Genomic DNA, 12,996 nt, shown 5'->3' with positions numbered 1-12,996 from the left:
ATTTGGAACTCATTAGTATATAGGTGAAAGTGGAGTGGATGACGTCAGAGATAGTTAAAAGGGCAAAAGGTGAGAACTGCCTTGGGCAGTGCTGGCTGGCTTTAAGGGAAAGGATGGAGAAAGGGCTGAGAAGTGGAGGATAGGGAAGTGGAGACATCAGAGAAGTGGAAAATCCTGATGGGAAGCAACCCAGGAAACAGCGTTTCAGAAAGGAGATTATTATGGACTATTTTGACAGATTCAGCAGATTAAGAGCTTAATTTTGTGACTAGGAGGCCTTTGTTAAGACTTTCCATTTTAATCAAAGTGATTGAATTGGAACTTAGATTACAATGATTTGGAAGTGGCAGGAAGAAGTGGTTAGCAGATATAAAAAGAGAAGCAAGCCAGGGACTTGACTGATTGCATTTAAGGAATAGGAAGAGGAAGTGAAGTATGCAAGGGGATAGAAGGGTAGGAGAAGAATTACAGCAGTGTTGTTATGGCAGGAAAGTTTCAAGAAGAGGGCTAGTTAACATTAATAACATTTCACCGAGGTCAAGGAGGATGAGAAGAGATAGGCAAGACTTTCAGCACAAGGAACATGCGTATGAATTTTTTTTTTTTCGTCTCTGATTAGAAAACTTAGTTCCAAAATTGCCTGGTTTCTTCACATTTTAACTGTGACCCCCAGTGTATTCTGAAGATCAGTGGGATGATTTTCTTTCGTGTGTGTTCTCTGGTGGCCACCCTCTACTTCTTGTGCTGTTGTAACTGTTGCTAAGAGATTAATGTCTGGTGTTCCCTTTTTTTCTATATTCCTGTTCATATATTGATGATCTGTACTGCAATTCCCTCATTTTTGGCCTGGGCATATGCCAAATGGCACAGGAGGGGAGGATACTTTTCTGAAGACTGACTGCTTTCTGAACAGGCGTTTATATATCTATAATATGGATTCATTGAGTAAATATGGCCCTTCTATTACAAAAGGCATAGAAAATAGTAGAAATTGGATCGAGAAGTCTGCAGAATTTTGCACATGAATTCAATAGCTGACAAAGTGCAATGGTAAAGAGATAGCTAAGTGATTATACTGGTTGATTAGAGGGTGTGTTGGTCTAAGTGAAAAAAAATCATTCTCGAGGAGGGTTTGGGAGTGGGTATTCTGCAAAATTTGAAGAAGGGAGTGCTGTGTCATGATAAAGGGGAGCGGGTAGGTGGTTATTTGCATATATGGTATAGCCTAAGAGAAGTTCTTTCTCTTCACGATGGTTAGTTGCAAGGATTTGTAGAATGGAGGGATTTAGGGTTAGATATAGTCTAAGATAAAGCATTATTCTGGGGTGGGGTGAGTTTAGTAATTAATGTGAGCCATTGGAAAGTTATGCTTAAGGATTTCTTCTCCTTTTTTGTTTTTTTCCTGTTTATTGCTCCTCCAAACCAAACTTTCTATGTAAAAGAACTTCTGAAAATCTTTAACTATTTTAAATTCTGACCCTCCCTACCCCTCCCCCAGAGTACTTTAATATCTGCAGAATTTGCTGCTTGAAAGCAGTTAATCACTGAGTTCTCTTCCCCTGAGGACAAATAGATTTCATTATCTTTGTCCTGTTTTGCATGTTGAGACTTGAAGATCATTTTCAAAATGTCTCAATTTGTAAAGCTTCATAAAGTAGTGAATAGCTTTCACAGTTGTCATCTGATGAAATGTTATTTCACGCTACATGATCATTTTGATTTATTTTATTTTGCTTTATTGCTGAAATGGAAGAGGATAAGAAGGCTAGGTTCTTCACATCCAAGCAGAGAAGAGCTTCTTTAAGCTTTTCTGTTCTAAACTATTAGAAAATACAGGTGGAAATAAAGAAATAAATGCTGTTAAATTTTATGTGTTACTTTTTCCCGCAACCTAGGTTTATTTAAGAGAAAAATTCTGTAGAATTGATTAGTTTCTTAGGAATGTAAGAAATGAATTCCACAGTAAAAAAATCCCAGTTTCTTAGTGCTGTACTATAAAAAATGGAATTCCGTAAGTACTACTGACCATCTACTCTGGACCTTTCCAGAACACCTTTTTACCCTTCAAGTTTTACCATTCACCAGCCCCCAAGTCTAGCTTGTCTTTTTAAAATTTATTTTATTTTTGTTGTTGTGTTGGGAATATGCACAGCAGAACATAACACCAATTCACCAGTTTCTACCTGTACAATTCAGTGATGTTGATTACCGTATTTTTAATTAAATAACGTGCACCTTCTACATTTTTTTTGCCAACCATGCCCTCCCCCTGTAAGGTATTGTCGTAAGTGCCACTATGCCAATTTTTTTTCACATTATACTGTAAAAAAAAAAAAACAAAACAGCATAGTTTGATTACGAAATGCCTCATGGGGGGAGGGTACGGGTGGCAAACAAATGTAGAAGGCGTGTGTTATTTGTATAAAAATACGGTACATTCTTTAAGTTGTGCAACCATTCTCACCGTCCTTTTCCAAATTGTTACTCCCCCATTATTATAAACTCACTGCCCCCTAAGTTTTCCATCTAATCTTTTGAGTTGCTGTTGTCAATTTGATCCCATAATAGATAGCTCTTAAAAGAGCGCAGTGCTCAAAGCAGACGTTCTTTATTGTTTAAGCTATATTATTGTTTGGCCTTAAGAAGACTTTAAAAGATACTTTTGGTTTAAGGTTTAAAGATTATCTCAGGGCAATAGTTTCAGGGTTCATTCAGCTTCCATGGTTCCAGAAAGTCTGCATTCCATAAGAATTTGAATATTTGCTCTGCATTGCCCCCCTTTTGATCAAGATTCTTCTATAGAATTTTTGCTTGAAATGTTTACTAATGGTAGCTGGGCAGCATTCGGTTCTTCTGGTCTCACGGCAGAGGAGGCATTTATTCATAGATTAGCCACACATTCTATTTCCCCCTCCTATTCCTGACTCTCCTTCTTTATCTGTTGCTCCGGATCAATTATTGTAATTTGTATGGAGGCTTACAAACTTTTAAGACCCCAGGCACTACACAATGGGACTAGGAAGTAGAACAGAAACACTAAACCTGATGTTAGGCCAGTTACCTGGGATGTCGCATGAAACCATGACCCTAAACCTCCAAGTCGAGAAACCAAATCCCGGGAGGTGTTTGGTTGTACTTAAGCAGGCTCACCATCTGCTTTTTTTGTTGTTTTTGTAAATAGAGGCAGTCCCCGAGTTATGAACATCCAATTTACGGACAACTCGTACTTGCCCTTTAATATTACGTAAACTTGCCCTCACCTTGGAACCACTGAATCAGCCCCTACTTGCAACAAATTCTTCATCACAATCACCTTCACTTACTACACATGCAGCTTGTAAATCATTGAAAAGGCTTCCAGCCTTAAACTAAAAAACCAAAAAACCCCCGTTGCTGTCAAGAGTTGATTGTGAATCATAGCGACCGTATAGGACAGAGAGGAACGGCCCTATAGGATTTACAAAGAGCAGCTGGTGGATTTGAATTGCCAACCTTTTGGTTAGCAGCTGAGCTCTTAACCAGTGCACTACCAGGGCTCCAAAAACATGAAGACAGGCCCCCCAAATCTCATTTTGTTTCCCTGATTGTGCTCCCAGACATTAGCAAAGGGAACATGTTAGGAAAGTTTACTTTGCTTTAAAACTTGTTTGTCTTCATCTCAGACTTTTGGAAACTGTTTTCACCTACCTCTTCGCACTTTGTTTACCTGTGTGCAGTTTTTAGGTAGCCCAAATATGGTTGGTTATTGGAGAGATGCATGACTGGCTTTTCCTGTTTTCGTCTCCATGTGCTCTCTATAATAAAGGCAGTGTATGTAGCCACAGTGGTCTGTTACGAATTTTGTTTCTGTGGAGCAAGAGACTTTTGACTCAAATGGGTAGAAATCAAAGGTAAAGTGTTAGTAGCCGTTCTTTTTTAGAATGGGGAAGATTTTAAATTTGTCATAGTAATTCTCAACTATTGGCTATTAACAGACTAAGCCTTTTTGAACATCAATTTATGATGGTATTTTTAAGTGATCATCACAATAATTATTTACTGAATTATTGTCACGTACAAGATACCATGCTAGTCCCAAAGTCTCTACCCTCCAGGAATTATTGTTTAGCTATAAGGGCAGGGTATATATGGTATAAGATTAGTAATAAAGTTGGTATATAATAGTATAGACCTGTGGTTCTTAAAGTAAAATCCCCAGAGCAGCATCACCTGAGAACTTGTTAGACCTGCAGATACTCAGGTGTCATCCCAGGCTTGCTGACTGAGCAACTTTGGGGAGGTGCCCAGCATTCTGTGGTTTAACAAGTACTTCAGGTGATTCTGATAAATGGTAAAGTTTGAGAATTACTAGCTTAGAATTGCTAGCTGCACTGAACCAAAAAAAAAAAACAAACCCAGTGCCATCGAGTTGATTCTGACTCATAGCGACCCTATAGGACACAGTAGAACTGCCCTGTAGAGTTTCCAAGGAGCGTCTGGTGGATTCGAACTGCTGACCCTTTGGTTAGCACCCATAGCAGTTAACCACTATGCCACCAGGGTTTCCGCTGCACTGAAGGGAATGGCAAAAACACAGCATTCGTTTGTTTTTATGCTTTTGCATGTTTTTAGCAATGGGAATGTTAAGATTAATTAAAGTTGGAGAAAATGAAAATATAACAAGGTATATATTTTCTAAACACAATTATTTCACCAAAAATAAATTTAGAAGTAAATATAGGCATTGTATGATTGTACGATTATAACATAAGCTTAGCTATTAATTTAAATAGAAAAAGATAGTTTTGAAAGAATGCAGAAATGTATCATTGAACTTGTAAACTTAAGAAAACTGTGACTAAGTCTTTTACATTATGTTTGTACAGTAGTGTATCCTTTGATTCTAGGATACGGGAAGAGTCCACTGGATCTGGCGTCTTGACTGACATGTTTCTCACAGTGTATGCTTGCTGAGGGAGAGAGACTGGCACAGATACTGTCCTTTGACAGAGATTTCTTTATTTAACAACTAAAATTGTTACTACTCAGTAGGAAAGGGAGGCCTCATGGCAAATAGCAGTAGGTTTCTTGTTTGAAATTCTTGAGTATGACTTGAGATTCGGTGTCCATGAGCTAAAAGATGTTTCTACTTCCAATATTTAAGAAGACAAATGAGCATAATTTTCTTTATGAAATATTGTTTACTACATTTTCTAGCCTATTAAGCTGTGAATTCCTAGAATCAGAATATGATGGGGGATGTATGAGACAGACTTTGAGACTTAAGTTATAGGTTTTGGCATTTAGAAACTTGGTGTATGTACACTAATCATGTTTTCTTTTAAATTCTAGAAAGTTTTACTGATGAAGCACACCAGTATTGTTGCAGATTAGTGGAAATGGATTCAAGAAGTGGCCCAGGCCTCATTGGCTTTGGCATTAAAGCATTACAAGACAAAAACTGTGAAGATGCTATTAAGAACTTAACAGAAGGCAAGTGTACAGTGTATAACATGTAGCATGAGATGTAATGTTATTCTGTTTGGTCAGTAGGCATTCATATTTGGGCCTTTCTTTGAAGGATATATGTATAAGATGGAAGGGAAGAAAGTACTTACATACTCTAGAGTCTGCTTAGATTTGAATTGTAACTCTACCACTTAACTAATTTCTTGGCCTTGGGATAATTAATTAAACTCTCTGTCTTAGTATTTTCATTTGTGAAATATGAGTAATCATATCATTTGTTTCTTAGGACTTTTGTTGCTAGGATTGAATGAAATAATACATGTATAGTGCCTAGTACCTATATCATTATTTTTAGTTGTTAATATTCTTATTATAGTAGCTAGAAAACCGTTTAAGATATTAGTGGTATCATCATGAAATGACATATAGAAATCAACCATTTATTTAAGAATATTTCTTACAGCAGAGAATTAAATACATGCATATAGTTAGTGTCCTACAACTCTCATTTTGACGATGAATTATCTGTGAATGATTATAATGCCCTATGTAGAAAATAATAATAGGCAGTCTGTAAATAGAAATTTACATTTTTGTAGTTAGGCATAGAAGTAATTGTTTAAGTAGTTTGGTTTTTCTTCCAGCCTAGCTTCTTGTAAGAATCGTTTGGGGCCAAGTCCCAGATTTGTTGACGCAGAATCACCAGGGAAAAAGTTGGAGAATTTCTTTTTTCTTTCTTTTCTTTTTTATGTAGTTAGGACAGCTCTGGTCTGTGGACTAGAATTGGCAACTGCTGGTCTAGAGTAGGAAACCCTGGTGGCGTAGTGGTTAAGTGCTATGGCTGCTAACCAAAAGGTCAGCAGTTCGAATCCACCAGGCACTCCTTGGAAACTCTACGGGGCAGTTCTACTCTGTCCTACATGGTCGCTGTGAGTTGGAATTGACTCCACGGCAGTGGGTTTGGGTTTTGGGTCTAGAGTAATTTCAAAAATTGCATTAGCGATTTATTATAGTTTTAGTATTTACACATCTTTTCATGATTTTTCAAATTGAATTTTACTTGAACAATGATTACTTCTAGGTATATTTGAAATTATCTTTAAGTCTTGATTGCTTTTGAAGCCCTTTAAAATTCTAGTCCATTTATATCAGTTATATAACTAGACTTAATAAGAAAATCAAATCCTTTTAATTTGCATCAGAGGTGAGACTTGCAAAGAATGCTATTCTTTGGAAAAAACAGTATGTGTAACATTATATAAAAACTGTATTTCTGAAATGATTGAAAACCTTTAAAAATCTGTTGAAAGCCACCGTATTTAAATTGTGATGAATTGATGATTCCTTGAAAACAATTTTGGCCAATATCTGTTTCATTTTACTTTTTCTAAAAATAAACATATTTTCTTTGTTAATTTGTCAGTTATACTAGCATTTTTAAATTTTTTTTAATGCAGTAGCGTCGAGAACTGAAAAAAAGATAGCTCATAGATTTGGGGTGTATTAAGACATCTCCATAGGATTCGCTTTGAGTAATGGGCAAGTTTTCGTATTGCTGCTATCCTGACTTTCTGTTATTTTCATACAAGACTATTTATTTCAGATAAAAGCTGTTTGACCTTGCTTCATTCATATTGCCTCTAACTATAATATCTTACTTCAGAAGCTAAAGGCAGAGAAGTCTTTTGTTTGTTTTCATAACCCTTTACCTGGCTTGACAGTCATCATAGGACTCAGCGTATGCTTTTTCTGTCTGCCTCTATGCTGTCCTCTTGACATTATTATTTTTTCTTTACCACATAAAATGACACTGTCTCTAAAGATACTTTTTCCAGGAACTTTTAAAATCCATGAGGTATTCTAGCTCAGTGTAGGTTGGAATGTGGTATCCCTTAAGGCACCAGATTCTCCTTTCTAGAGCCAATCTGCTTCTTTTATTTTAGCTGTAGAAATTATGAGAGAAGGTTAAAAAATAAAACAATGCAGGAAGAACCTGCTAATACGAAGGAAGCAGACAGCTTTTGATGAATTAAATTTAATAATGTAGGTCTTGGAGGAATGTTTTCTTTGGAAGATATTGCTATATGAGGTGTGGAAACTTCTAGTCTTAGACTTCTAAAAATAATATTACAGAATCTGTATAGTTTTGTATTTGAAGTTTTTTTCCTCATTGAAGTGAATATTAACAATAATGCCCTTTTGTTTACTTGAATACTGTTGTGTTTTCATTGTTTTCGAAGTGATAGAGAAAAACATTAGAAGCAAAAATATGTCTATTTCAAAACATATAAAACACCCATTTTTTTCCCCTGTCATTATTATTGTGTGTTTGTATGTGCATGCCCACTTCAATTGTTGGTCTCCATAGTTTTTCTGGAAACCCTGGTGGCGTAGTGGTTAAGTGCTACAGCTGCTTACCAAAGGGTTGGCAGTTCTAATCCGCCAGGCGCTCCTTGGAAACTCTATGGGGCAATTCTACTCTGTCCTATAGGGTCGCTATGAGTTGGAATTGACTCAGAGGCACTGGGTTTGGTTTTTTTTGTTGTTGTTCTATAGTTTTTCTGTACCACGAGGGCAAAATTGTCAAACGGGCAAATACATCATAAATGATGAATGTTAACAAAGGGAGAGCACAGAATGCAATGGGAGCATCAGGTGGCTTTAACTTAGTCTTTGTCAGATAAGATGTTTTTGGATGAACCTACATTCAAATTGAGATCTAAATGACAAACACAAACCAGCCAGGTGATTAAGGGGGTGAAGGGAGCTTTCCAGGCCAAGGAAAGAAACTGTGAAATAGCCTGAGGTGAGAGGAAAGCTGGTGTTCAGGGAACTGTGATAGTTCAGCAAGATTTGACAGTGAAGTATGGGGACCAGAAGGGGCAAGAGGTGAGGCTGGAGAGGAGCCTTGAAAGCTTGGTAAGGAGTTTGCACCTTACCCTAAGGTCATTGGGGAACCAAAAAGGTTTTAAGCAGGGGAAATTTATAATCTGTGTTGTATTTTTAGAAATATTCTGGCTACGTGTAGGCGATGAATTGGAATGGATGACAAGCACTCTCAGTGCTTGGGATAAAGTGCTGAAATCCCTGTGCTGGGATAAAGATGATGGAGGTCTGAACTGACAGAAATAGAGAAAAGTGTATGGAGAGAAATGGATTTGGGGTGAAATGAATATGACTTTGTGATATTAGATGTGAGACTAAGGAGGGGGGAGCAGTCTGATTTGGGTAGTAGGTGGTGGCGTTGTTCGTCTAAGTAGACACAGAAACCTTGGAATTGTGATTGTTTTTCATCCTTTTAGGGTTAAAGGAAAGCCCTCTCTGCACAAATGGATGGTATCATCTGGCAGAAGCCCAAGTCAAAATGCATAGACCTAAGGAAGCTGTTCTTGCATGCAATCAAGGTATTCTTGACAACTTTTGGGTTTACGTGTTGTAAACGTATATATTCTGTATAAGTAGGGGCTGCCAATCTTAATTTTCAGGGAGAAAGATAATGATTTAAAAAACCCCATGCTATATTTTGTGTTTTAATTTGCTGACTAATTTAAATTTCATTGAAGAGATTAAGAGAATGCCAAGTTTGCATGAATGTCTACTAGTGTATTTATTTTTAAACTATTTATCAAAGGTTTCCCACACTTGGAATTTTGATGTAGTGTTAAAACAAAAATCATATTAAGCCAATAATAGAAATTGATTGAAGTTTATTGAATACAGGTAGTCCCCAGCTTATAACGGGGTTCTGTTCTGATGACTTGTAAGCCAGTTCTGGCATAAGTCAAATACATCTTTTTTTTTTTAGTTTTCATTATTACTGCCATAGCCTGCTATATGGCAGTGTTTTGAACAGTAAATCATAACAGTGAACACCTGAGAATGATAACATCAATATATTATACACTGCAACGTTGTATGTAGTACATATTACTGATGATAAGCTGTGCAAAAAAAAAAGTTGTAAACGCACTTTGTCGTAACTTGAATGCTTCATAAGTTGGGAACTACCTGTATACAATTTGCAAGTTGGGGTGACATTTTGACTAGGGAGTCAGAAATATTTCAGTAATGAGATAACGTCCAAAGTTTCTTATACCCCACCTTATTGACATCGCCGTGGGAAAGGGTGGGGACAAAACTGATAAAACAGTTTGTAGTCAGGAAGGATTTCATACAGCATTTTCTTGAAGAATAATTAAAATAATTACTGATTTACCCTAAAACATAGCTCTAGTCTCACCTTAGAAGTCTCTTTCTTAGAACTGGCTGCACATAAATAATTCTTCAAAAGAACATAATGTCTATGGCAAATTGTCTTCACTGAGTTGTCTAGACCATTGTTGGATTCAAAGGTGACTTTTAGAAACCAGTTTCTCTAAGGCTCAAGGTTCAAAAGGACATCTAAGCGCACAGGTCTGGGTGGGTCACCCCAACTTCATGGATCCCAGAAACCGGGATTCCAGGAGAATTAAAATTTTTTCAATAGTTATTGGGAGAGGGTGCACTGTCTTTGAAACAAGGAAGTTTCTGGTATGTCCCAGGACCTTCGTGAGTTCTTTCTTCAAACTCTCATGATTTCTCTGCTGTAGATAAGGGATCTTGGACATCTTGCAGCCTATTTGAATGTGATGGGGTGAGGTGTGGGGATAGGGAATTGTAAAAAGTAATTTGCTGTTCCTGAACCAGTATCTAATTGAACTAGTATCTAATTGATAAAACTGTTTATCCTGGTCCATTCTAACTCAGCCTTTATCCCTTTCTGATACCTTTAATTTGTTATGCTTGTTAGAGATACTTTGACTAAAGGCTAAACTTTATTATGTAGCAGATAGAACTATTGTTGTGTTTCAGGATGTTCACTTTGATTATATGTCATGTGAAGATAGTTTTAAATTCAGTTCATTCCCTAAAGCATTTAGGAAAGAATTTATATTTAACTTTGTATTATTCTTCATGTGTATTGTTTTGACAATCTATGCTTTTTGTATCTGCAACTTATCATATATTAACCTTAAAAAAAAAGCGAAGTTATATGGCTGTCTTCATTCAGATGTCCTTAATTTTATCAGCTCTGAAGAACATTGATAATCTTGGTGTATCTGGTGGTGGTCTTCATCAGAAGAATCTTTGTCTTCATTTGAAAGCAGAGGCTTTGATTAAACTCTCAGATTATGAATCTTCAGAGGAAGCAATTCATACTCTTGATCAGGTAGTCTTATCATTGAGTTTTCACCTTCAATTTTATTTTATTTTCAATCAACCAGACATCAGACACTCTCCCTCCCACAAATATTTACTTCTACAAGTTTTGTGTTAGATATATGATTCACCACTTCTGAGCTTTTGAAAATCAGTCATACACTTTGAAACTCTTCAAGTTATTTGTTTTCTTGTTGGCTAAGTATTTATAGTACTCTTCATATGATGTAATTTCTTTCTTTGATCCTTCCCCTATTCTTTCCTTTTTTTTTTTGCCCTTTCAGGTTGTTGCTAGTTTATTATTAATTTGGGATTCTAAATGTTTTCCCTCCAGAAAATATTTCACTGATTATTAACAGGAATAGTGAAGGACACTAGTAGCTTCTTGTACAGGATGTTGTTTATTTCATTCAGCTTAACAAAACACTCAGAGAAAGAATGATATTTAAGAAACTGATTTCTTAATATTTTTGGTTCGATCATTTTGAAATTGCCTAGAGAAAAAACAACTACTAAATTATGAATTTTAACAACATGGTACCTTCAAAGATTTTTGGCAAGCAAAGATTTTTTTTTTTTTTGTCTAAAATTAAATTACATCACTTAGTATATCACAGGTTTTTGAATTAAAAAAAAATCATTTTTGAATATTCCAAAGGGCTTTGCATTTCATCGTTTTCTTTAAAATTAGTCCAGTAGTCAGCAGCCTTCAAGCACTAATATCTTATTTTCTACTTGCCTTCTCACCGATAATATGTTCTGTGCAAGTGCTTTTAGAGATCTTTCCAGTAATTTTTTCCCCCAAAAAACAAAATGAAAAGTGCCTTAAAGAACTGGTAGAGTCCAAGTCTGAAATAGAAAATATGCAAGATGAGCCCAGAACATCTTGTCATGCCACAAAGCAAGGGAACTATAAAAAGCTATTAGGATTGTGCCAGAAGGGTGCAAGGTGAAGAGGTTCTCATTGGCGAAAGAGAGGACAATTTGAGCACCAATAACTGCAGTAGATTGAAACCCATCAAATGACGTGTATATCTGTGAGTTCGTGATAATACCAAAAAAAAGAAGAAAAAAAAAAATCAACAAAACATTCTCAATAAAACGGATCTTTGGAGGATGCTAAGGAGCCAACTAGAAACTGGTAAATAAAAAGAATCAAGTATATATCCTGCCTTTCCTACATGAACAGTTCCTCAAGATAATCAATTAGATGATGAGAGGAAGGGAAGTTTCTCTTTATTGAAATATTCTAGCTAAAAAGGGAGGAAGAAATGATGGAATTAGAAAAACACCATTTTGCTATCCCTGATGAATTAATAGATATAGGCACTGAATATGAGTGGTTACTAATATCATGAAAAGAATGGCAGTCAAACACAGGATGCAAGTACACATGAAATACTCTTGCTGAAACATCAAACCTGAATCAAATCAAGCTTCTAGGTCTAAGTACTAATTTTCAGAAAATACAGGGAACCGACACCTTTGTTAACACCATGAGAGTGTTATTGTGTGCCATCCAGTCGATTCCTACTCATAGCGATCCTATAGGATAGAGTAGAACTGCCTCATAGAGTTTCCAAGGCTGTAGTTTTTATGCAAACAGACTGCCTGTGGAGTGGCTGGTGAATTGGAACTGCCAACCTTTCAGTTAGCAGTGGAGCACTTAATCACTGCACCCCCAACCATGAGAATAAAAAAAAAAAAACTAGTGCTTTAGTTGGAATACATTGAGTAAAATTCAGACTTTGAGGAACTGTGACAAATGGGAGCAAAAGAAGAGATGGAGGGGAATCCTATAGATTAAAAAAACTTAAAAGAGATGTATCAGCCAATTGAAATGTACCTTATTTGGATTTTGATTAAAACAAATAAATTGTTCAAATATTTTATGAGACAAGTGGGAAAATTTGAACACTGGCTAATTATTTGATTATACTAAGGATTTATTACTGGTTTTATATAGGTTTGATAATGGTATTGTAGTTATGTTATTTAAAAATAAACTTTTTTTTTTTTTAGAGATAATGGAGTATTATAGTGAAAAGTTTTGATATCTGGGATTTATTTCAAAATAATCTGATTGGGGTATATGAAATAGGTAGAGGTATAGTTGAAAAAATACTGATTTTCTGTTGGTAATTTTGAAACTGGATGATGGGTACATGCAGGTTCATTATACTATCCTGTCTAATTTTGTATGTATTTGAAATTGTATATATTGAAGGGCTTCTATGTCTTTGTTCTGTTTAGGACCCAGCTCTGCTATGGGCATTCTTTAATTAAAACAAACAATGCTGACTTCTGTGAAAGGAGATTTATAGCAATTCTTTGTAATTATATTTCTAG

At 36.0% G+C, this 12,996-nt stretch overlaps 1 protein-coding gene across 3 annotated transcripts in view; it reads left to right on the top strand.

Moving 5' to 3' along the window:
* The window catches only part of SKIC3 (SKI3 subunit of superkiller complex), a 92,187-nt gene that overhangs the window by 19,516 nt on the left and 59,675 nt on the right, over positions 1 to 12,996 (top strand). For all 3 annotated transcript variants that reach the window (XM_049868298.1, XM_049868294.1, XM_049868290.1), the window contains 3 exons: positions 5,332 to 5,472; positions 8,751 to 8,852; positions 10,518 to 10,657. In XM_049868298.1, the coding sequence (XP_049724255.1) occupies positions 5,332 to 5,472; positions 8,751 to 8,852; positions 10,518 to 10,657 (383 nt within the window). The remainder of the gene's footprint in view (positions 1 to 5,331; positions 5,473 to 8,750; positions 8,853 to 10,517; positions 10,658 to 12,996) is intronic.

The sequence above is a fragment of the Elephas maximus genome, chromosome 2 (assembly GCF_024166365.1).
Source record: "Elephas maximus indicus isolate mEleMax1 chromosome 2, mEleMax1 primary haplotype, whole genome shotgun sequence".
NCBI lineage: Eukaryota > Metazoa > Chordata > Mammalia > Proboscidea > Elephantidae > Elephas > Elephas maximus.
This window is presented reverse-complemented; position numbering and strand designations above follow the sequence as displayed.